At 38.1% G+C, this 24,665-nt stretch overlaps 1 protein-coding gene and 1 long non-coding RNA gene across 8 annotated transcripts in view; one reads left to right on the top strand and one right to left on the bottom strand.

Moving 5' to 3' along the window:
* SMARCA1 (SWI/SNF related, matrix associated, actin dependent regulator of chromatin, subfamily a, member 1) overlaps positions 1-24,665 on the top strand; it is a 77,208-nt gene that overhangs the window by 14,169 nt on the left and 38,374 nt on the right. For 5 of the 7 annotated variants that reach the window (XM_030806954.1, XM_030806952.1, XM_030806951.1 and 2 more), the window contains 11 exons: positions 1,419-1,574; positions 3,303-3,434; positions 5,352-5,420; positions 10,318-10,427; positions 12,088-12,314; positions 13,269-13,390; positions 17,066-17,101; positions 18,045-18,197; positions 19,951-20,083; positions 21,049-21,197; positions 23,285-23,404. In XM_030806954.1, coding sequence (XP_030662814.1) covers positions 1,419-1,574; positions 3,303-3,434; positions 5,352-5,420; positions 10,318-10,427; positions 12,088-12,314; positions 13,269-13,390; positions 17,066-17,101; positions 18,045-18,197; positions 19,951-20,083; positions 21,049-21,197; positions 23,285-23,404 — 1,407 coding nt within the window. The remainder of the gene's footprint in view (positions 1-1,418; positions 1,575-3,302; positions 3,435-5,351; positions 5,421-10,317; positions 10,428-12,087; positions 12,315-13,268; positions 13,391-17,065; positions 17,102-18,044; positions 18,198-19,950; positions 20,084-21,048; positions 21,198-23,284; positions 23,405-24,665) is intronic. The other 2 variants (XM_030806953.1, XM_030806948.1) reach the window with 1 other exon arrangement.
* LOC115833268 lies at positions 4,348-15,313 on the bottom strand. The gene is made up of 3 exons (XR_004028707.1): positions 15,303-15,313; positions 5,467-5,469; positions 4,348-4,435 (listed from the first exon to the last, which is right to left on the bottom strand). It is a non-coding gene; the product is annotated as an uncharacterized LOC115833268 (long non-coding RNA).

Below are 24,665 nucleotides of genomic sequence, written 5' to 3'. Positions count from 1 at the left end.
TGTTAGCATGACTGAATGGGGTCTGGCACTCTACTTCTCTTTATTTTGTCTCCTATTCCCTAATGTCTTAATTAAATTTATAAATGTGATCACTTCCCAGGGTGCAACTGAGATCTCTGAAAAGGCCTTTTTTTTTTCTGTCCTCCTCTTCAGTCCAGGTGATTCTCTTATACATAGTAGACACTCAGTAAATATCTGTTGAATGAGTCTGCAGTGTGTTTAGTATATAGTTGTGAATTATGAAATAAAGACTTTGCAGGGAACAGTTACTTTTGTTTATGCACTGTAACTTCAGATTTATACAACTTTTTTTTTTTGAGATGGAGTCTCACTCTGTCGCAAGGGCTTGAGTGCAGTGGTGACATCTTAGCTCACTGCAACCTCCCCACCTCCTGGGCTCAAGCGATTCTCCTGCCTCAGCCTCCCAAGTAGCTGGAATTACAGGTGTGAGCCACCATGCCCAGCTAATTTTTGTATTTTTTAGTAGAGATGGGGTTTCACCATATTGGCCAGGCTGTTCTTGAACTCCTGACCTCGTGTCCATCTGCCTTGGCCTCCCAAAGTGCTGACATTACAGGCGTGAGCCACCGTACCCAGCCAGATTTATAATACTAATCAGCCTCTTCTTAATATAGATTTTGCTGCTTCCCATTAACTTTTGTGGTTTTATTTTGACCAATAACATCTGGAATTCAGCTCATACAAGTTAAAAATGCTCTCAGTCAACTTACCTACCATGTTGGCCACTGCCTGTGAAGACTTAAAAATAGTTTTAAATAGTCTCACTGTTTTCCATAGCCTCCTGTACTAGACAGAGCAAGTCCCCTTTATGAAATCACATTTGTAGCCTCATGGCAACATCTGGAACTTCACAAAAACATTAGTGGGCTTCCATGACCTTTTAACAGTTAAAAAGTGTATGAGTCAGCCCAGCTAGAAAATGAAGAAGGGACATACAAGAGTTCTCGAACGGTTGGAATCATTCATGCACATTGAGTTCTTTCTATTTGTTGAAACTGTATTATGTTGGTAACTCTTGGATCTTGGCAAGAATGTGTTGTTCAGAAAGTGTTACTTTGTCTGTGTTCTTTTGGATGCCCCATGATATGAAGACAAGCCCAGTAACTTTGTGATTTCTGGTCATAGGAACTTTTCTAGGTCATTGACTATGCTGTATTTCTGTAAGGGAAGGCTTTGTTTCTCTTCTGTTAATGAATATATTAGCAGGTCATCCAGATAATTGACCACACAACTATCTTTGGGCCTCAGTTTTCCCATCTCTAAAATGGATGAAACTAAATGATCCTCAGGGTCTCTTAGAACTCTTAATATTTTCTTGATATTTTAATTCTGTGATCATCTGGTAACATATTCTAATATAAATATATTCTAATATGAAGTATTTTATTTTGCATTAGGCTGCTTTTATTCGTGATGAAATGATGCCAGGAGAGTGGGATGTTTGCGTTACTTCTTATGAGATGGTAATTAAAGAAAAATCTGTATTCAAAAAGTTTCACTGGCGATACCTAGTCATCGATGAAGCTCACAGAATAAAGAATGAAAAATCTAAGGTAAGTTATCAATATCTTTATTAAAGTTTACATTTAATTACCAGGTTGGTTTGTTCACTTTTCTGTATTCAGAATAAAAAATGATGGAACAGCCGGGTGTGGTGGCTCACACCTGTAATCCCAGCACTTTGGGAGGCCAAGGAGGGCGGATCACAAGGTCAAGAGATTGAGACCATTCTGGCCAACATGGTGAAAACCCGTCTCTACTAAAACTACAAAAATTAGCAGGGTGTGGTGGTGCATGCCTGTGGTTCTAGCTACTTGAGAGGCTGAGGCAGGAGAATAGCTTGAACCCGGGAGGTGGAGGTTGCAGTGAGCCGAGATCTCACTCCTGCACTTCAGCCTGGCAACAGAGCGAGACTCCGTCTCAAAAAAAAAGATGGAACATTGTGATTTTATTCATGGAATGTGAATGCAAATCTAAATTACTGAATACAAGACACATTAAAATTGAGCACAGTTTTTAATGTAAAGAAAAATAAGTGTTCCTTTGGTATACCTCCTGTGCCTAACTCTGTTATGCTGTAGTATTTTAATATTGTTGAGAATATTTAGTGTACAAATATCATTTGTATTGATTTATTTTTATTGAGGGGCTACCTTATATGTATCTATATGAATGAGAGAAAATAATTTCCTGGAATTATCTGACTTGTGTGAATTAGAGTGTGGTGTTAACACTGAAAAATATCAATATTTCTTGCCATTCAACTCCATCAACAGTAGGAAAAGCTTCAATTGTGATGAACCTCTCTTTGGATCACTGGGCTAATTTGGGAGAAACAGGGACAGAACTGGAGCAGAACCACCAGGTGGATTATACTAATTTCAAATTGGAACTAGTATCTGATAAGAGGACGCATGTTAGAGAATAATTTTTTATTTAAGAGCATTATAAAAATGTGCATTTTTGTTCATATGATTACCATTCTTTTGTGCTTTTTGTGTCTTAATTTTTGTGGTCTTATGTTTAGAAAGTTAATATAAGTTACTGGGAAAATCAGCTCAATTCTGGGGCTTAAAAATTGTGACCAGGCCAAGTTAGAACGTGTCTAGGCATGTAGATGAATGTGGTTGGTGGGAAGATGGAGATTTTATTGTGTAAAATGGCTAACCTGGATTCCATGGAGAAGTTCTGACTTTTTTCTGTGAGCCCAAAATGGAGAAACGAAAATTTTGAAGTTGGGGGGAGGGTCTAAGGTATAAATATGATCTGCATTCTTTCTTTTTTTTTTTTTTTTTTTTTTTTTGAGATGAAGTTTCACTCCGTTGCCCAGGGTGGAGTGCAGTGGCATGATCTCAGCTCACTGCAACTTCTGCCTCCTGGATTGAAACGATTCTCCTGCCTCAGCCTCCTGAGTAGCTGGAATTAAAGGCATGCACCACCACGCCCAGCTAATTTTTTTTGTATTTTTAGTAGAGATGGGGTTTTACCATGTTGGCGAGTCTGGTCTCAAACCCCTGACCTGAGATGATCCACCTGCCTCGGCCTCCCAAAGTGCTGGGATTACAGGCATGAACCACTGCGCCTGGCTTGCATTCTTTTAAGTATAGAAATGTTCAGTTTTGCCTCACTGCAGCATTGTCACCTGAACTAGGGTATTTTTCCATAGAAAATTTTCAAGTTATATTGTAGTCAAAAATATATCGGTTGGATAAATTACAGTATAACTGAATGTTGAGCATTCTAATAAGTAAAATAATCCTCATATGAGTATTATTTTCTAGCTTTCAGAGATTGTTCGTGAGTTCAAGTCGACTAACCGCTTGCTCCTAACTGGAACACCTTTGCAGAATAACCTGCATGAACTGTGGGCCTTACTCAACTTTTTATTGCCTGATGTCTTTAATTCTGCAGATGTAAGTTTAAGCCATACGTTTTAAGTATAACTTTCTTATTTTCACTGACATGTGTTTTAAAAAACTATAGATTGAAATTTATGGTACTTTTTAATTTGTAATTTTTTATCTGCATGTTTTGGTTTTCTTAGGAAAGAGTTCTTTAGTACAAAGTTTTAAAATGAGGATCTTTTGAGAAATAGTATGCTTCTTGTCTTTGAGATCAACCTGCCTGTTCAACTTTGTCTCTATCATATTACTCCTAAAACTTATGATATGAGGCTGAGTCCATAGTAGTGCATTCACCATTTTATTTTCATTAAGTTGAAGGAGTTTGAAACATATTTTTGTATACTAGTTTGGCAGGTGGAAGCTATAAAATGATCTTTGATTTTTTTTTTAATTTTTATTTTTTTATTATACTTTAGGTTTTAGGGTACATGTGCACAATGTGCAGGTTTGTTACCTATGTATCCATGTGCCATGTTGCTTTCCTGCACCCATTAACTCGTCATTTAGCATTAGGTATATCTCCTAATGCTGTCCCTCCCCCCTCCCCAAACCCCACAACAGTCCCCGGAGTGTGATGTTACCCTTCCTGTGTCCATGAGTTCTCATTGTTCAATTCCCACCTATGAGTGAGAACATGCGGTGTCTGGTTTTTTGTCCTTGCGATAGTTTACTGAGAATAATGGTTTCCAGTTTCATCCATGTCCCTACGAAGGACATGAACTCATCATTTTTTATGGCTGCATAGTATTCCATGGTGTATATGTGCCACATTTTCTTAATCCAGTCTATCGTTGTTGGACATTTGGGTTGGTTCCAACTCTTTTGCTATTGCTCTCACCGCTCCTATTCAACATAGTGCTGGAAGTTCTGGCCAGAGCAATCAGGCAGGAGAAGGAAATAAAGGGTATTCAATAAGGAAAAGAGGAAGTCAAATTGTCCCTGTTTGCAGATGACATGATTGTATATCTAGAAAACCCCATCGTCTCAGCCCACAATCTCCTTAAGATGATCTTTGATTATTGTAGGCATTGACATTTGGTGAGTGCTGAAGAGCTCAGAGTATGTGATTTGAAAGACAGCATATTGTGTAAATGTGTGATTTATATATATATATTTTTTATCATTAACACAAAGTTATGCTAGGATACCAAACTAAATGGAAAGATTTAAGAACCTTGGTGCTTGATTTTTCCCATTATTATTATTATTATTATTTTGAGAGGGAGTCTCACTCTGTCCCCCAGGCTGGAGTACAGTGGCACAATCTCAGCTCACTGCAACCTCCGCCTCTTGGGTGAAAGTGATTCTCCTGCCTCAGCCTCCCCAGTAGCTGGGATTACAGGTGCCTGTCACCACACCTGGCTAATTTTTTGTATTTTTAGTAGAGACAGGGTTTTGCCATGTTGGTCAGGCTGGTCTCAAACTCCTGACCTCAAGTGGTCTGCCCACCTCAGCCTCCCAAAGTTCTGGGATTACAGGTGTGAGCCACCGTACCCGGCCCCATTATGACTATTAATTGATAATAAAAAGTAGCAAGTTCAGCCATAAGTTGGTTTGCACACTTTATCTTGCTTTTGTTTGTTTTATTGTTTGGTAAAATTAACATTCTTATTAGCATTATGTCTTTGATTTTATATTCTACTTTTTAAACTAGATATAATATTTCCACAGTATGGGGAAGCGTAATAAATATCTTTTAAGGAAAAAGTTGACAGAATTCTTACACAATGGGGCTCAAATTTTGTTAACTGCTCCAGTATTTTACCTATTTTCAGAAATAAATAATAGTAGCTATCACAGCTGATAATATTTTTGAAAGTACTTTTTAAATGTATTATTTCCATATTGGTTGTATAAGAATCTGTAGAATATCGGGTATATTTAAAAAAACTGTGCACTCATTGGAGAATTTCCACCCCTCTACAGGACTTTGATTCCTGGTTTGACACTAAAAATTGTCTTGGTGATCAAAAACTCGTGGAAAGACTTCATGCAGTAAGTAATAGCAGACAAGAACATTCAGTAATTAAATAGTATACACAAACTAACCCAGAAAACAAAATGCTGTGGAATCTGTTTGAACTTGTGTTTGCCTCTTGGCCCAATGTCACTGTTTCTCCCTCCTATCCTTTCTGACAGCCTCTTTGGTTTTTTTTTTTTTTTTTTTAATTCCTCTATGTCCTCAGCCTCTCTCTAGAACAGCTTTTTTGCCTTGGCTCTCCCCTGTGAGTAATGTGGTCCTCTCCAATAGAGAGGCTGTTCCTGCTCCCACACCCCACTGTTCCTCAGGATGGTACCGGTATTCTCCTAGTTCCCCCACTGCCACTTCTAAGCTACTGCTTCTCCACTGTCATGTATAAAGCTCTTCCTCTGAAGCCTAAGCTGTCTTGCAGTTTTACCCTCCACCCATTTTGTTTCCTGTTAATCTGTTCATCATCGGGTGGCTCCTTAACATTCATTGTATGCCAATTTTGTATTCTTTTTTTTTCTTTAAGACAGAGTCTTGCTCTGTTGGCCAGGCTGGAGTGCAGTGGCATGATCGTGGCACACTGCAAACTCCGCCTCCCGGGCTCAAGCAATTCTCCTGCCTCAGCCTCCCGAGTAGCTGGGATTACAGGCGTGTGTCCCCACGCCCGGCTAATTTTTGTATTTTTAGTAGAGGTGGGGTTTCACCATGTTGGCCAGGCTGATCTCGAACTCCTGACCTCAGGTAATTGCCTGCCTGGGCCTCCCAAAGTGCTGGGGTTACAGGCCTGAGCCACCGCATCCGACTTTTCTTTTCTTTTTCCCTTTTTTTTTTTTTTGAGAGAGAGTCTTGCTCTATAGCCCAGGCTGCTGGAGTTCAGTGGCATGATCTTGGCCCACTGCAACTTCTGCCTCCCGGGTTCAAGCGATTCTCTTGCCTCAGCCTCCCAAGTAGCTGGGACTAAAGGCACGTGCCACCACGCCAGGCTAATTTTTGTATTTTTAGTAGAGACGGATTTTCACCATGTTGGCCAGGCTGGTCTCGAACTCCTGACCTCATGATCCACCCATCTTGGCCTCCCAAAGTGCTGAGATTACAGGCGAGAACCACTGTGCCTGGCCCCAACTTTCTATTCTTTGATCACAATTTCTCATCTCTTTCTAGTGCTTTCGTTCAGGTTAATCCTTCTGTACTTGTCGTGTTACCTCACAGAGACCTGTAATCCCCAGACCTCTGCATTTTCTCCCCATGTATCAGCTTATTTCTGTTGTGACTTTTTTCTGTATCCAACAATGAACTCATTTTCTATCACTCGAACCATCTTTGACCAGTACTCCTAAACTCCCTTGCTCCCTTCTCCGTCTGCCATACCTACCTAAAAACCGTAAGCTGGAGTAATGTAATGTAACTGTCTCTCTGTCTTCTGGGTTTCAATTTTGCTTCTGCCACTTACTAGCAGAGTGGACATCTCTGTATTGGGGCTGCCCAACACTGGTAAAGAAGATTTCACAACTGTCCAGGTTGGAACCACTATGATTCCATGTTCTCTAACATAAGCTGAGATGTCATGATACTGGTGATCCTTCAGCATGGCCTTCTACAGTCTTCTTTCCTGTTTCCTATAACAACTATTTCAGACCTTCCCCAGTCTCCCCAAGATTTCTATCCTAGGTATCTCCTGCCCTCCTTCTCCCTCATCAGGTAACATCATTCCTTTCTCAAAGAGAAAAAAGAAGACATTAGGTAGGAAGTCCTTCAAGGATGTCTACCTTCTAAGGAGGTCTGCATCTGTGTTACCTTCTATTTGAGTGGAAGAGGTGTCTTTTCTCTGGTCAGTAGCTAATTCTTCCATGTGAATCCTTGATCTCATCTCTTCCTATTCTTTATGGTCTTTCCCCCATGATTTATCTTTTTAGTTGACTGTATTTTCTACCTCTTTTTAATTGACTATATTTTCTATCTTTTTAACTGACTGTATTTTCTACCTCTCCATCCATATTGGGTCTTTTCCCTAAGTGTAAACATGCTCAGGTAACTCTTGTTAATTCCAAACCCAAACACGTACCCATCCACCCTCACACATATGCAAAACAGTGCTCCCTCAACACTGTGTCCCTCTGGCTGTGATTCCGTTTTCTTCCCTTGATAGCTAAGCTCCTTGAAAGAGTAGTTTATCCTCTCCATATCTACTCCCTAGTCTTCTGTTTACTCTTGAATCCATTGACCACTGGCTTCTATCCATTCCATACAACTGAAACTTATCTCACAGTGTCTTCAGTGACTTTCCAGTTGCTGAATTCAGGGTACGCTTTTTGGTCAGTATCTTGGCTATTGCTTTGAAGCTGCTAACTATCTCCTCCTGCTGGAAACTCTTTGCTGCTTGGTTTCTAGGATACTGTTCTCTTTTGGATTTTCTTTTACCCTTTGTCCACCCCTATCAGTCCCTTTTGTGGGCTTTTCTTTCTTTGACTGTCTCTTATAAAGTTTAGCATTTTATAGGGCTTTGTCTTTGACTTTCATACATGCTCTCCCTGGGGATCCACTCCCATGGTTTTACCTACCACCTTTATACTGATGCCTCCTGAATTGACCTCTCTGTATCCCTCTCCTAAGCACTGTACTTTCATATCCCATTGCCTTTGGAGTCTTTTTGCTTAAGTATCTCACAGGCAGTTTAAACTCTTAAGGATATCTTTTAGAAAACTCTGAGGCTCACACCAGAATCCAGAAGTCTTCTTTTACTCTTCCCCTGTATAATAATAGCTACAGTTTATTGTTTACTATACACTTAAGTTCTACACATGTACTACCACAAATTTCCACAGCAGACTTGGAAATAGGTATCATTATCTGCATTTAAAAATGTTTGGCCAGGCAGGGTGGCTCACACCTGTAATCCCAGCACTTTGGGAGGCCGAGGCGGGTAGATCACAAGGTCAAGAGATTGAGACCATCCTGGCCAACATGGTGAAACCACATCTCTACTAAAAATACAAAAATTAGCTGGGCGTGGTGGCTCACGCCTATAGTCCCAGGTACTCGGGAGGCTGAGGTAGGAGAATGGCTTGAACCTGGGAGACGGAGGTTGCAGTGAGCCGAGATCTCACCACTACATTTCAGCCTGGCGACAGAGCGAAACTCTGTCCCCTTCCACCCCCACCCCCCGCCAAAAAAAATGTTTGGCGGGCCGGGCGCAGTGGCTCACGCCTGTAATCCTAGCACTTTGGGAGGTCGAGGCAGGCAGATTGCCTGAGCTCAGGAGTTCGAGACCAGCCTGGGCAACATGGTGAAACCTCATCTCTACTAAAATAGAAAAAATTAGCTGAGCGTGGTGGCGTGCGCCTGTAGTCCCAGCTACTTGGGAGGCTGAGGCAGGAGAATTGCTTGAACCTGGGAGGCGGAGGTTTCAGTGAGCCGAGATTGCCCCACTGCCCTTCAGCCTGGGTGACAGAGCGAGACTCTGTCTCAAAAAAAAAAAAAAGTTTGGTATATACACATATCATATATTTGTTTTTGGATGAACCGATGAGGAAATAGGCTTGGAAAAATTAGAGAACTTTCCTAGGCTCACAACAGCTAGTCAGGACTGAGCTGATTTTAGAAGTAGCCTGATCTGGGTTTGAATTCCACATCTGCCACTTGCTAGCAAAGTTCCTTTGATGGCCTTACTAAAATAGAAATGATAACATTTGTTTCAGATTTATTGTAAGGATTAAATAATACATGTAAAGTTCACAGTATAGTATCTGGCACATTGTAGGTAGGTACTCTATAGATTGTAGCACTATTGTGATAGAACCTGTCTTCCAGGTATACACTGACTATTTTATCTTTTTTTCTCTATTCATCTATGTTTGCCTTCATATTGAATATTTTCTCCTCATTTATATATTTAACTACAGTCATGCACTGGCATAACAACGTTATGGTCAACGATGGACCGCATAGATGATGGTGGTCCCATCAGATTATAATGGAGCATATATAGAGACCTGATATATGGCACTTGATACTGGCATTGCAGATCAAGTAGGGGAAATGATTGATAGTGAGTAATGGTGCTGGGACACGTGGTTTTCTATATGAAAAAACAAATAAATACATATACCGTGTAGGTTTGTGTAAGAACATTCTATGATCTTAGCACAATGATGAAATCACTTAACAACACATTTCTTAGAACATATCCCCATCATTAAGTGGCACATGATGGTACTTTGAAATGACCTGCATTTTTATTTCATTTTTGAAGACTCCCTGACCGATATTCTGACTTCAGATTTCCTCTCAGGTTTAAAAATCTTGTTGTGGGCTGGGCACAGTGGCTCACACCTGTAATCCCAGCACTTTGGGAGGCCAGGGCGGGTGGATCACGGGGTTAGGAGTTCAAGACCAGCCCGGCCAACATGGTGAAACCCCGTCTCTACTAAAGATACAAAAATGAGCCAGGCGTGGTGGCGCATGCCTATAATTCCAGCTACTCAAGAGGCTGAGGCAGGAGAATTGCTTGAAGCCAGGAGGCAGAGGTTGCAGTGAGCCGAGATTGTGCCATTGCACTCCAGCCTGGGTGACAGGGTGAGACTCTGTCTCCAAAAAAAAAAAAAAAATCTTGTGTTACAGCAGCTTCTTTTTTTTTTTTTTTTTTTTAACGGTTCTTTAGTGCTTATTCAGCAACCAATAGTCTTGTTGTCTTAATTTTTCATGTATTTTGTGCCATGAAGTCGTGAATGCCTACTTTAGGTCCCCTATTCTGATTTTCTAATGGACTCTTACTTGGTGGTTCTTTACCAAGAAAGTTCGCAACTGGTATTGGTAGTGTTTGTCAGACTATGCAGTGGGAAGTAAATTTCACATCAATGTTGTTAATGAAATACATTATTAATATTTAATGTTTCATAAACTTTTATAAAAATGATCACCTTTTAGGTTTTAAAACCATTTTTGTTACGCCGTATAAAAACTGATGTAGAGAAGAGTCTGCCACCTAAAAAGGAAATAAAGATTTACTTGGGGCTGAGTAAGATGCAACGAGAATGGTGAGCTATTTCATTTCCTTTAAAACTTATTTGTGTGTAAGAATTTACTAAAAATTAGCTTTGTAGTTGTTCAGTTATGCTGTTAGTTCAAAAATTACATTTTATATTTAAATGGCAAGTTAAGTAGTTCAGATATTTTCAGAGAAAATTTGTAAGTATTTTATTTAACCCTTTGAAAAGAGTATAGGTTTTGGAGTCTATAGGTCTGTGTTTGAATTCCATGCATTACCACTTAATAGCTAGTTATCTTGGGCAAGTTACATAGCCTAAATTTCCATTCTGTAAAATGGGGATAATAATACTGAACTTATGAGGATGATGTTAGGATTAAAGGGGGTAATGTCAGTGGCATACTTGTTAGTTAAAAAGCATTCTTTAAAAGCATTCTTTGGCCAGGTGCAGTGGCTCACATCTGTAATCCCAGCACTTTGGGAGGCCAAGGCAGGAGGATCATTTGAGCCCAGGAGTTCAAGACTAGCCTGGGCAACAAAGTGAGACCCCATCTCTACAAAAAATAAAAAATAAAATTAGCTGAGCATTGTGGCACACACCTGTGTTTGCAGCTATATGAGAGGCTGAGGCAGGAAGATTATTGGAGCCCAGGAAGTCAAGGCTGCAGTGAGCCATGTTTGTGCCGCTGCACTCCAGGGTAGGCGACAGAGTGAGACCGTGTCTCAAAAAAAAGCATTCTTGCTTTTTCCTTCAGTGAAAATAATTATGACCATATTACTAGTGTTGATGAAAATGTCGGTGATCGTGGATATTACAAAAATAGAATCTGGAATGGTTAGATAAATGCAATTAAAGCAGGACATTGACAAGGGAAGTCACAAGGAATCATAAGTAGGAAGTGTTAATAATGTAATAGTGCTGCTAATAGGAGCGAAATGTTATGTATATAAATACAGTTAGATCATGTGTAAAATATATGATTTCTTTACTACACAAGCCAGTATAAGGTAGAGATTAAGAGTGTATTCTTTGGACTCAGACATAAGATCACAGCTTGGTTTTGTCCCTTCTGTGACCCTGAGTAAGTTGTTTAACTTCTCTTAGCTGCCTTAATTTCCATCTGTAAAATGGGGATGAGACTAGTAAATACTCAGAATTGTTGTGAAGATTTAGTGGCATAATTCATATAAAGCCCTTGACATGCTACTTGGCACTTGCACTCAGCAAAAGTTGATAATTATTATAATTACATATTATCATTGATTGGGTGTATATGTATACACATAAGTCTCTGTGAAGGTGGAATTTTAGAAAAGAGAATGAAAAATATTTATAGGATCAGAAAAAAATGACCTGTGAATACAGGTATAAGAAATTGAAATTGTTTTTAGTTCAAACAAGTAAATGTTGGATGTCAACTTCAGGCAAATGTTGTAGTTATTGATAATTAGCAGATAGAATGCTCTAAATAATTGTCAACTGATGGGAATTTCTCATCATGGTTAAAGCAGGAGGAAACAGGTTTATAAGCAACACACAGTTCACATGTTCAAATATTCATTACTTTGTTGGTTTTGCCCATTAGATTTAATCTCAAATCAAATCTTGTTTATCTTTAAACAGGAATCTAATCTGATGGCCAAAGGAACATTTGTTTATGACATTAACTTTCTAGTAATTGATGATTAATTATAGTTTAAATTTTTAGGTATACAAAAATCCTGATGAAAGATATTGATGTTTTAAACTCTTCTGGCAAGATGGACAAGATGCGACTCTTAAACATTCTGATGCAGCTTCGAAAGTGTTGTAATCATCCATATCTGTTTGATGGTGCTGAACCTGGTCCACCTTATACCACTGATGAGCATATTGTCAGCAACAGTGGTAAAATGGTAGTTCTGGATAAACTATTGGCCAAACTCAAAGAACAGGGTGAGTAATAAATTAGCATGGAATAAATTTATATTAATAACTTGTATATAAATAAAATTTTCCATATTCATTCATTCACTTATTCAGCAGACATTGTTAAGTACTTACCATTTGCCAGGAATTGTCCTACAGGCTGGGTGTACAAAGATGAATAAGACAACAATCTTTGCCTTGGATAAGCTCACAGTGTAGTGAGGAGGAATAGTTGCAATTCATGTGATAAGTGCTATGATATGTTGCGAAACTGGGAGTTGGGAAAGTCTTCACAGAGATGACCTTTGAGATGAGCACTGGAGAATGTGTAGGAGTGAACCATGGGGAATAGGAGGGGAAGGGTTTTCTAGGGCAATGAAACAGAGGTGTGAAACAAGGGAACACAGACAGCATATGGTACTTGGGGTAGAGTGGCAGTTAATGAATCTGGAAAGATGGATGGAGCCAAATTATGAAAGGTATTTTAAACCATGCCTTAAGGAGTTAGGACTTTTATTTTGAAGGCAGAGGGAGCGTCAGAGAAGACTTGGCTGTGAAGAGTGACAATCAGAGTATGTCACTCTTACCTGTTAGGAAGAGAACCTTGAAAGCAGTATGGGGGTCTACTGAGGATGAGAGACTAGGAACAGGAGACTAGTTGGGAGACCATTGCTGTAGTCCAGTGAGAGAGCCTGTGGACCCATCATTCATCCTTAAGAAAATGTAAAGACAATCTTTTAAGTCATTGCAATATGTGTGGAGGATTCTGAAGACCTTAAAACATGCCTAACTCAACAAATGCATAATTCTATATATAGCATCACTTGAAGGTGTGTGCTTGTGTGTGTGTGTGTGTGTGTGTGTGTGTGTGAGTGGAGTGTTCATGTGCTCTACATTTATGTTGCATATGTTTATTTTGTAGCTTTTAAGTTAGTTTCACACAAGTTGTACAACTCACTTTCTCTTGGTGAAATGTTTTAGGTTCAAGGGTTCTCATTTTCAGCCAGATGACTCGTTTGCTGGATATTTTGGAAGATTATTGCATGTGGCGTGGTTATGAGTATTGTCGCCTGGATGGACAAACCCCGCATGAAGAAAGAGAGGTGAGGAAGAGCAAATAAAATAAGATTTCAGAAATCAGAGTTCAATTAAGCAATGTATATCAACATTAGGTAGTTTTGAACTTTTGCCTTTTCTTTAGGTGGGTGCATTGAATTTCTCATTACCATCTCTTTCTCTCTTCAATCTTCAGTGTGGCTTCCATTCCACTGATTCTTTACAAATCATCTTTTTCAAGATCTTCAAAGACATCATCACTTATCTAAAGGGCACTACACCATCCCATCCTTATTTTCTCTAACCATGCCTATCTCTGACCTTTTAAATTACTAACAGTTTCTCACCTTACTCTCTGACCTCCAATTTCATGCCATTTTCTTTTCCTAATTTGCCAGCTATAGCAGACCTTTGCCATTTGTGGAGTTTAATGGCTGAGATTTTGCCAGTTTATAAGCAACCCTAAAGACTCATGAAGCATAGTAATCTGTAAAGGGAATGATCTTGGTTCTTATAGAGCTCTTGTAAAAACTACATGTGACAACATAGGTATAGGTATTTATCATGAATTTAAACCTTGGGACACTAAAAGGTTGGCCTGCAGGAATGAGTCACTTAGTGAGTAAGCTTATCTAGTATGCAGTATTTTTCTCAAACATGGAAATTCTTACAGGTCTTTAGATTATTCCTCACAAATGTCATGGGTCTAATGCGTTTAATACCCTTTAAAGCACTTTTTCTTGGAAGGCTTTGCTAATTTATCTTCTGTTTTCTGTGATCCTTCAGAGCTCTGTCTTTGGCTTCTGTTTTAAGTCTGTACAGTAAGTCCTCACTTAATGTCGTTGCAAAAAAAAATTAGCTGGGTGTGGTGGCGTGCGTCTGTAATCCCAGATACCCAGGAGGCTGAGGCAGTAGAATCGCTTGAACCCAGGAGGCGGAGGTTGCAGTGAGCCAAGATCATGACATCTCACCACTCCAGCCTGGGCGACATAATGAGACTCTGTCTAAAAAAAAAAAAAAAAGATAGGTTCTTATAGAAACTGCGATGTCAATCAAAACAATGTATGATGAAATCAATTCTATCTTAGGCTAATTGATATAAACAAGATTTAAGTTCTGGCCAGGTGTGTTGGCTCATGCCTGTAATACCAACGTTTGGGATTGGGAGGCTGAGGCAGGAGGATTGCTTGAGCCCAGTAAAGACTAGCCTGAGCAACATAGTGAGACCTGGTCTCTACAAAAATAAAATAAAATAAAATTTAAAAAAGCATTAGCCGGGCATGGTGGCATGCACCTGTAGTCCTTGCTCCTCTGGAGGCCGAGGCAGGATGGTTTGAGCCCAGGAGTTTGAGGCTGCAGTGAGATGTGATTGTGCCACTGCACTTCAAACTGTGTGACAGGACAAGACTCCGATTCCTGTGGCATATTTCTGGTCACAAAGACATCACCAAGCTTCTAAGTGAAGACCAAAACACTTATGATATTAAACATGGAAATAAATGTGAGCCATACATACGTTTAAGAAAGATTAATAAAAGCAAGTAAGATAACTATTTACCTGCTTATTCCAGTTCAGGATTACAGTGGTTGGAGCCTCTTCTGGCAGCTCAGGACCCCAGGCAGGAACTAGCCCTGGACAGAATGCCATTCCATCACAGGGCATGCTCGCACACACACCACTCACACTGGGACCATGTAGACATGCCAATTTGCTTTTTGTGCACAGCTTTGGGCTGTGGGAGGGCACAGAGAAAACTCATACAGACATGGGGAGCACATGCAAAACCCATATGGACAGTGGCCCTGGCCAGGAATTGATTGTTTTTTTTGTCATCAGTTTTATAATGAAATGATGTTACTTGAGGACCTGCTGTACTCATGCTTTAGGTAAAGATCATGGTTTTGTGGTATAGTGGAAAATGCACTGAACTTGGTTTCGGAAGACCTGAATTTTAGCACCAACTTCACCACTTTGCAGCGTGTGCAAGCCATTTAATTCTCTGAGCCTCAGTAGCTTTAATTCTAAGGATAATAACACCTAGGCTTCTTTCTCTGACAATGTTGTTGTGAGGATAAGTGGATATTATAGGTATGAGCACAGTTTTAAATGGCATATTGCAGTACGTACTGCATGTCGAGAAATTGCACACAGGGCTTTCTCCCTTACACCTTTAGGGCCCCATCTCAGGCTACAAGGACTCTCTCTTAGCCTGCATCCCGCTCCTTCCGTAGCTGCAATGGGCACTGCGTTCCTTGTGTGCCTCCTTATTGAAGCCTGGTTCTAGCATAGCATAGTGTTCACAGCAAGCACACAGACCCTTTTCATATTAAAGGTCTTACTGCTACCTCTATGGGGAAACAGTTTCAATAACATTTATACATATGAGGATATTTCAAGGCTTACACTATTCCGTGTCCTATAGTTTTTTCACTCTCTCTGAGATGGCAACTTGAAGCGTTACTGAGCTTTTGCTGACTTATTCCTGAGAATTGGTTTCCCCGAATCCATACTAAATATAGGCCCTATGGTACCATTCAGGATGATCCTTCTTCCTAGGACTAAGAATATCGTGGCAGAGCAGTACGTGCTTTCTGACCTCAAATAGCCAATTTGCATTTCTGACTGAGCTCTCTACTGTTTACCTATTTATGTCCAAATTGTTCTGGTTTTTAAAAATTCCAAACAATGTTATCCCCTCAGAGACTCTGAATTTCATGTATTGACTTTAAGTATAGCAAAGTCAGAGCTGTCCCTTTTTTCTTAGAAATGCCCTGCTTTCCCATTATGTTGTCCACACCGTCATTTCATCTATTTTCCCGATAAGAAGAAGACCACGTTTGATTCCTTACTTTGATTGTGTGCCAGCTGGGAATAAGTAATTATTTCTCAACAGCTCTCAGATTTTCCCTTTCTCCATTACTACAGCTAAATTCAGCTAACAAAGCCACTGGTCATCGTCTGACTCAGTTCCTGTAACCTCTGCTTAATTGGCCTCCTCACTTTTATAGGGAAAGGAACTAACATTTGTCAAGCAACTACTATAAGCTAGGCAACTTAAAGTTCCAATTGAATTCTCCCGGCAGCGCGGTAAAGTATTGGTATAATTTTCTCCATTTGAAACTGTGTCTCAGAGAGATTAAATACTTGCCCAGAATCACAGATGTAATCAGTGGTGAAGTTGTGATTCATGCCCAAGTTTTTGCTATTTCCTCTACACCAAGGTGCCTCTCACTACACCACGCTGCTTTCTATACTGCCCCCTTTACCTGCTCTGCTGCCTGTGATGGTGGGAGTTACCTTCTCTTCCTGAAACTTTGACCATGCCATCCATTTATTTTAAAAAAGATTGCCCATACTTTGTGATTATGCAAGTAATGTATGACTGCTGAAGGAAGTTTTGAAATTAAATACAAGTATTTCTGGCCTATCTTTTTAGGTATATGTAATATGTATAAGTAATTGGTATCAGACTTCATATACTATATGTAAAGTACAGTATCCTGATACTTTTTACTCAATATTATATTGTACTTTTTAATGTCCGTAAAAAATAATTGTAAAAGTAATTTTAGGATATTTCACCCTATGGATGTACTATAAATAATTCATCCCCCTATTCTTGATCGTTTAGGTTGTTTCAAAATTTTCACTATTATAAATAATGCTATAGTGAAAGTCCTTATACATAAATCTTTGTGCACATCTCTGATTATTTCCTTAGGATAAATTCCTAGAAGTGGAATTTCTGGGTCAAAGGGTATGAACATTTTTAAGGCTCTTGATGCATATTGCCAAATTGCTTTCCAGAAAGGTTGTACCCATTTATACTCCCAGCAGCAATGTATGAGAGTGCCCGTCTCACCGCCCCCTCGTCAACATTGAGTATTATCATTTTTTTTAAATCTTCAAAAATGTTATTATGTTGTTTTAGTTTGCATTTATTTGATTACTAGCGAGAATGAACATTATTATTGTGTTTTCTAACCATTTGTATTTGTTCTCTGAATTGTCTGTTCTTTTATTCTGCTCATTTTTCTACTGGACTTTGTTTTTCTAATTAATTTGTATGAGATCTTTATATAGTAAGAATATTCATAATAATTTTAACATTCTTTACTAAATATCCCTGGATTGTCATCCTGATTTTCTTCATTACTTACCTGCTTGTTCCTTGTTACCATACTGATAGAAATCTTCTTACTTTCCCCTTTATCCGTTGCCCTCATTCCCATTTGTAAACCATTTTCTCTGTTGGTTGATCTTCTAAACTAATCATTCATAAGCTAATGGAAATGAAGTTGAGATTTCTGATATTTCACCTCCTAGGTATTTTTCAGCTCTCACTCAAAACGTTTTCATTATTGTTTTTAAATAATGTAAATGAATTATTACTTGCTTAGTTAAATTTGTCTATGTAATTGTTCTAAGTTTGTCTCTATTGATGTAAGCTTTTAAAGATTAGGAACTTCATTTATGTGATATACTTTCTACAGAAATTCACACAGTACAGTATATGTATAGATGCTTAAATATTTTTGAAGATGGAAGAATATTATAAAGTATATTTATAAGGAATATTATAAAGTGTGTGAAGATTTTCTATATGTATATTAAGTGTTTTTATTTGTTTCTTAAGGACCCTGATAGTCTAATTTTATTTTTCTCTTTTTCTTCTATCCCTTTATCAATTAAAAATAAAGGAAGCAATAGAGGCTTTTAATGCTCCTAATAGTAGCAAATTCATCTTTATGCTAAGTACCAGGGCTGGAGGTCTCGGAATTAACCTGGCAAGTGCTGATGTGGTTATACTATATGATTCAGACTGGAACCCACAGGTTGATCTACAAGCTATGGTTAGTAATCTTTAATGGTGTGAGAAATTTATCATAGCTCTGGATACTGTTGCTATTTACACACATAAAGGTCATTTATGATAAAAAGGTAACAATTTTTGAGAGATTTTGCAGAAGTTACAGTCGATTATCCTGGAAAACACAGTTGCTATGCTAATTGCAAAAACAAAAGAAATGAAAGCAAACAACAAACACACCCCAGATCCAACTGTAGCATTTATGTGTTGATTTTGGTTTTTATCATGAAATAGAAATGTCAGTTTTTTTCCCATTCCTACAGATTGAAGAGGACACATAAATTTGTTTTAATGAAAAGGATTAAAAAACAATCTCTTGTTATTATTCTGCTTAACAACTAAATATATTAAAATCCTTAGTACTTAAATTAGGGGAGGTAGGATTTTAACTTTCATAAAAAACAATTTGGGAGAGAAGGCAAAAAGGTAAGAAAGGAATATATTCCAGAAAAACACTTGCTACTTAATGATACCATGCAAAAGCTATTCTACACTTAAAAAAATTTTTTTTTAGGGAGCAGTTTCTCTGACCTTTCATCATGACACTACAGGTAACCCCTTTGGTATTTTGGTGTCATTTATTGAACTAGAGCTACAACTTCTGTCAATGTGACTCAACATTTTCAGATAAAGAAATATAATTTAGAAGTAAAAAGATGCAAAATAACTTCTTAGGATTTTGAATATATAGCTATGGATAATTGTCTTTTTGGGAGCAATGAAAAGTCATATGCCAGTGAGGTATAACTTAGAAGGCTTTCCTTTTATAATAGAGAATTGAAAGGGATTGACCACTGGAACATTCCAAAATCAATATGCTTTGGCGTAATTATTATTACATTACGATGGTATTGAACTACCTGTTTGATATGATTAACTAGGAGTAAGCCCCAGTAAGTTACAGTGTTACTGAACTGGAAAATCTAATGGTGATAGCACTTCATTTCCGTAGAAGTCTTAGTGTGCATCCCATCTTTCAGGATTTGTTGGTTCAGGTTTAATGTACATATGTGCAGGGGATTGCATTCTGTTTTAAAAATGTGCTGTGTTGAAACTTTGTTACTAGGCTCTAGTGTTTTTATATTTAGTACAAGGCCTGTTTTGAACTTAAATTTTTTTTTCTCTACCACCCTCCTCCCTTTACCTATTTGCTCTAGCAGCTTCTGTGTTTTAAAAATACTCTCCCTAGATGGTTTTATACCACTAGAAGTTTGCCACCTGTCACCTATTCCAACTATAAACCATAGGACCAGTTTTAGACTACTGAATAGTAAGGATATTAATATCCCATTAATTTTTATAACTCTTTACTGCATATCCCTCAGTAAGCAGAAAGAAGTGCCTGATGATGAGATAAAGCAGACTTTTGCCACCATAGCAACCCTTACTAACTACTTAATAAAATTCCTTGCTAGCTTGGAAGATGTTTATATTTAGTGGCTTAAAGTTACTTAGTAACTCAATCCAGAAACTTTCAGCTCCCTCTTTTATTCATCTCACAGGTGCTTTGCCCTTTGTCCTGGAAGTTTCCTATTAATGGTACAATATAATATTTGCAGATTTCTTTGTTCCCAGTGGTCTTTAGATATTCTCAATATTCATCATGCTCTTTTCCAAAGTGTCAGATCTAGAGAAAAAGAACTAATTTTATTTTTAGAATTTTATAGCATATGATGGCTATACTCTAAATTTTATCCAGAATATCCAATATCTTATATTAGGACTCTTTCTACTAGGATCGAGCACATCGTATTGGTCAGAAGAAACCAGTACGTGTATTCCGTCTCATCACTGACAACACCGTTGAAGAGAGGATTGTAGAAAGAGCTGAGATAAAACTGAGACTCGATTCAATTGTTATACAACAAGGTATTTATTCATAGAAATTTAATTAGGTGTTTTTTGTAAAACACATGTAGTTTTCTTCAACGGAGATTACTTTTAATAAAAGTTGACCAAAATTTGAAAACTTAGAGGAAAAATTAAAACATCACTGTGTATCCCATGAGTCTGTACAATTGTTATGTATCACCTAAAAATAAAAGGAAAAAATTTAAAAATGCTAATTGAGGCCAGGTGAGGTGGGTCATGCCTGTAATCCCAGCACTTTGGGAGGCCGAGGCGGGCGGATCAACTGAGATCAGGAGTTTGAGACCAGCCTGGCCAACATGGTAAAATCCTGTCTCTACTAAAAATACAAAAAATTAGCTGGGTGTGGTGGCATGCGCCAGTAGTCCCAGCTACTCAGGAGGCTGAGGCAGGAGAATTGCTTGAACCTGGGAGGTAGAGGTTGCAGTGAGCCGAGATCGCTCCACGGCACTCCACCTTGGGCGACAGAGCAAGACTCTGTCTCAAAAACAAACAAACAAACAAAAAATGCTAATTGAAATCTTCTGAATTAAAACCCTGGCATTTAATATATGGAGTAGTTGAACATCACTAGCTTATTCTTGAATGTCAGTAGCATGCTTTTTGAAGTACCTGAGATTACTTAGCAGATAAAATGGCTACTTTTAATTTTTTGAAAACATATTAGAGGGTACCTTTTCATATAGAGAAGTTTGATCTGAAAACAGAGTTTGAACATGAGAAAAAGTTTCTGTCCTTCTGGGTTTTAACTGAATTTTACAGAAGGGAATTCATATAGAAATAGAAAGTATGCTAGAAGAAAAACTTGTAGGGTTGTTCATTAAACAAATAACCTTAATGCTCAGTAATTTTTTGTTCTTTAAAGCTTTATGTATGGCTAAATGTGGTAATGTCTGATTAGAATGATTATGCCTTCTTTGGAATATGATGGATTGAATATGTACAATTTCAATTTTTATCATTAGGAAGACTCATTGACCAACAGTCTAACAAGCTGGCAAAAGAGGAAATGTTACAAATGATACGGCATGGAGCCACCCATGTTTTTGCTTCTAAAGAGAGTGAGTTGACAGAGGAAGACATTACAACTATTCTGGAAAGAGGGGAAAAGAAGGTTAGTTAAAATAGCATTTTATTTTCATGCTGGATTGTTTTAATATCAACATACTTCAGCATACTTACATTTTCATTGTACATGTTTATCTACATTATCTAGATGTTTCAGATAACTCATATTCTCTCCAACAACTTGTAGATCTATTTCCAGGGGTAGATTAAGGCTTAAAAACTTTTTTTTGGTGAGAAAGACTAAGAACCAGAGTTTAAAATTGAGTGACCTTATATCTAATGCTTTATTGAAAATACTATATCTAAAAGCCAAGTAAAAGCCAAGTAAATTTTATGTTTAATCACATGTATAAGGAATGCCTTTTTTTTTTTTTTTTTTTTTTAGAGACAGGGTTTTGCTCTGTCACCCAGGCTGGAGTGCAGTGGTGCAATCATAACTCACTGTAGTCTCCACCTCCTGGGCTCAAGTGATCCTCCCACCTCAGCCTCCCGAGTAGCTGGGACCACAGGCGTGTACCAACATGCACATCTAATTCGTTTTCTTTTTTAGAGACAGGGCCTTGCTGTGTTGCCCAGGCTGATCTTGAACCTCTGGCCCCAAGTGAGCCTCCCACCTCTGCCTCCTAAAGCACTGAGATTGTAGGCATGAGCCACCATGCCTGACCAGGACTATATTTTTATAATCTTTTTTTTTTGCACTGGACTAGAAATCATCTACTGATACATTGGTTAATTGAAAATCTTTTATAAAACATTTCATGAAATACTAAATCACTATTTGTTAAAGCATAATAAGTTGTTTCAGAATATTGTAATTTTGTGTTTAGTTCACCTTCCCCTCTCCACAAATTATGGATAATTTTAAACATAAGTAAAAGTAGACAGAGTAGTATAATGAGCTCCGAAGTACTTGTCACCTGTTTCTAACAACCATCAACCAGTCCTGTTCTGTTTATATCCCCAATTATCTTTTCCCCTCCTTAGATTATTTTGAAGCAAATCTCAGACATACTTCAGCTGTGAATAGTTCACTGTGTTTTTCTAAAATAGAAGGACTCTTTAAGGATAATCATTATAACATTGTCTCACCTGAAAAACCCCAGTAATTCTTTTTTTTTTTTTTTGAGACGGAGTCTCGCTCTGTCCCCCAGGCTGGAGTGCAGTGGCACGATCTCGGCTCACTGCAAGCTCCGCCTCCCGGGTTCACGCCATTCTCCTGCCTCAGCCTCCCGAGTAGCTGGGACTACAGGTGCCGCCACCACGCCTGGCCATTTTTTTTGTATTTTTAGTAGAGACAGGGTTTCACCGTGTTAGCCAGGATGGTCTCTATCTCCTGATCTCGTGATCCGCCTGCCTCGGCCTCCCAAAGTGCTGGGATTACAGGCGTGACAATAATTCTTTAATAACACCAAATATCCAGTTAGTATTCAAATTTACAATTGTTTCATAAATATTTATACTTAAAAAGTTTTCTTTTCATTTTTAAATCAGAATGCAAATCAAAATACAAATTGCCATGGTTGAGATTTCATCTCTATAATTAAAATCTATAGGCCCCCTCTCCCGCCATGTATTGTATTCCTTGTAATTTATTTGGTGAAAAGACTAGGTTGTTTGCCTTTTGAGTTAATCACAGTGTGGATTTTGCTGATTTCATCTCCATGGTGTATTTTACTATGTTTGTTACATATCTTGTAAACTGGTTGAATTTGCTTTTCAGAAGAATTTTGTAGTTCAGGTAATAACCTGCATTTTGAATAATCTTGTGTTAATATGTTTCATATCGGTATGCAAAATGTGTATTTTTAGTCCATCTTTGCCTTTCTCTTAGCATTAGCTATTTGTCCCATTTAAATTATGCAAGAGCAATTATAATGTGGCTACAACTTCACTGATAAAAGATTTTAAAGAAAGCCTAAGTGAGAGTACTTGGGAAGCACCATTTAAATATTTGAAATACTTGGGCAAGTAAAATTTGCACTTCAAGTTTGATGTTAGCATTGCATTCATACCTTGTAAATTAACAGGCTGGATATTTCATGTCAAAACCTGACTATTAGAAAGGTAGAGAATCCACAGACTTTTACAAGTAATTCAGTGATAATTTTCTCATTTTAATGTATTCACCTTTAGACTGCAGAGATGAATGAACGCCTGCAAAAAATGGGAGAGTCTTCTCTAAGAAATTTTAGAATGGACATTGAACAAAGTTTATACAAGTTTGAAGGAGAAGATTATAGAGAAAAACAGAAGGTAACTTTTTACTCTCAACCATTAGACCCTCAAATGAGCATTTCTCCCCTTAACAATTATAAAATAACACTGGCACTTACCTATTAAAATACCCTGCTCTAGAGTGAAATTTGATATAGGTCTGAATATCTCATGCAAGGTATATCTTTCATCTGTTTTACTGGTTTATTGTCATCATCATCATCATCATCATCATCATCATTTTTGCTGTTGCTGCTGCTGCTACTACTACTACTACTACTGCTAGTACTACTTTTGTTATTGAGAAGCAGTGTAGGATTGAGGTTGAATTCCTGAATTCTGGAGCTGAAATCTCAACTCTTGTCACTAATTAAGTGACTCTGGGTATTCTCAGTTTTCTCACTTACCAAATGGAGGTTATAATAGTTACATCATAGAGGGATTCTGATGATGAAATGAGTTAATACTCATAAAGTTATTAGAATAATGCCTGACACTTAATGTTAACTATATGAATAATAATATTAGTAACATTTAGTTACTTAAATGCAGAAGGACTTTGTTACATGTGGTCTGTTGAAGAAATGGGGGTTTTATTTATCTTGTTTTTTAAACTGAAATTAAGGCTGGGATTTTAAAAGTTTTTATTTTTAAATTACTTTAGACTTACAAAATAGTTGTAAAAATAGTACAGAGCTAACCTATATCCTTCACTCAGCTTCCCCTAATATTAGCAATTTACATGTTAGTATAATGATCACAACCGGGAAATTAACACCAGTTTTTCTCCTAATATCCTTTCCTGTGCCAGGAAAAGGACATTGGTTAATTATCTAATTAACTGGTGTTAGATTCCAGGGGATCTAATCTAGTATCCCACATTGCATTTTTAAAAAAATAGACTATATTATTTTTTCCTTTTATTTTTAGTTGACACATACTAATTGTACATATTTATGGAATACAGAGCGATATTTTGTTACATATATACAATGTGTAATGATCAAATCAGGGTAATTGGTATATCTACTGTCTTAGCACATTTGTGTTGCTGTAAAGGGATACCTGAGGCTTGGTAGTTTATAAAGAAAAGAGGTTTATTTGGCTCATGGTTCTACAGGCTGTAAGAGAAGCATGGCATCAGCATCTGCTTCTGGTGAGGGGCTCAGCCTGCTTTCACTTATGGCAGAAGGCAAAGGAGAGCTGGTGTGTGCAGAGACCACATGGCAGAGACAGAGAGAGAGACAGTACCGGAGAGAGGAGGGAAATGCTAGGCTCTTTGTCAGGAACTAATAGAGTG

This window comes from Nomascus leucogenys, chromosome X (genome assembly GCF_006542625.1).
Source record: "Nomascus leucogenys isolate Asia chromosome X, Asia_NLE_v1, whole genome shotgun sequence".
NCBI lineage: Eukaryota > Metazoa > Chordata > Mammalia > Primates > Hylobatidae > Nomascus > Nomascus leucogenys.
Note: the sequence above shows the minus strand (reverse complement) of the source record. Positions and strands in the feature narration are given on the sequence as shown.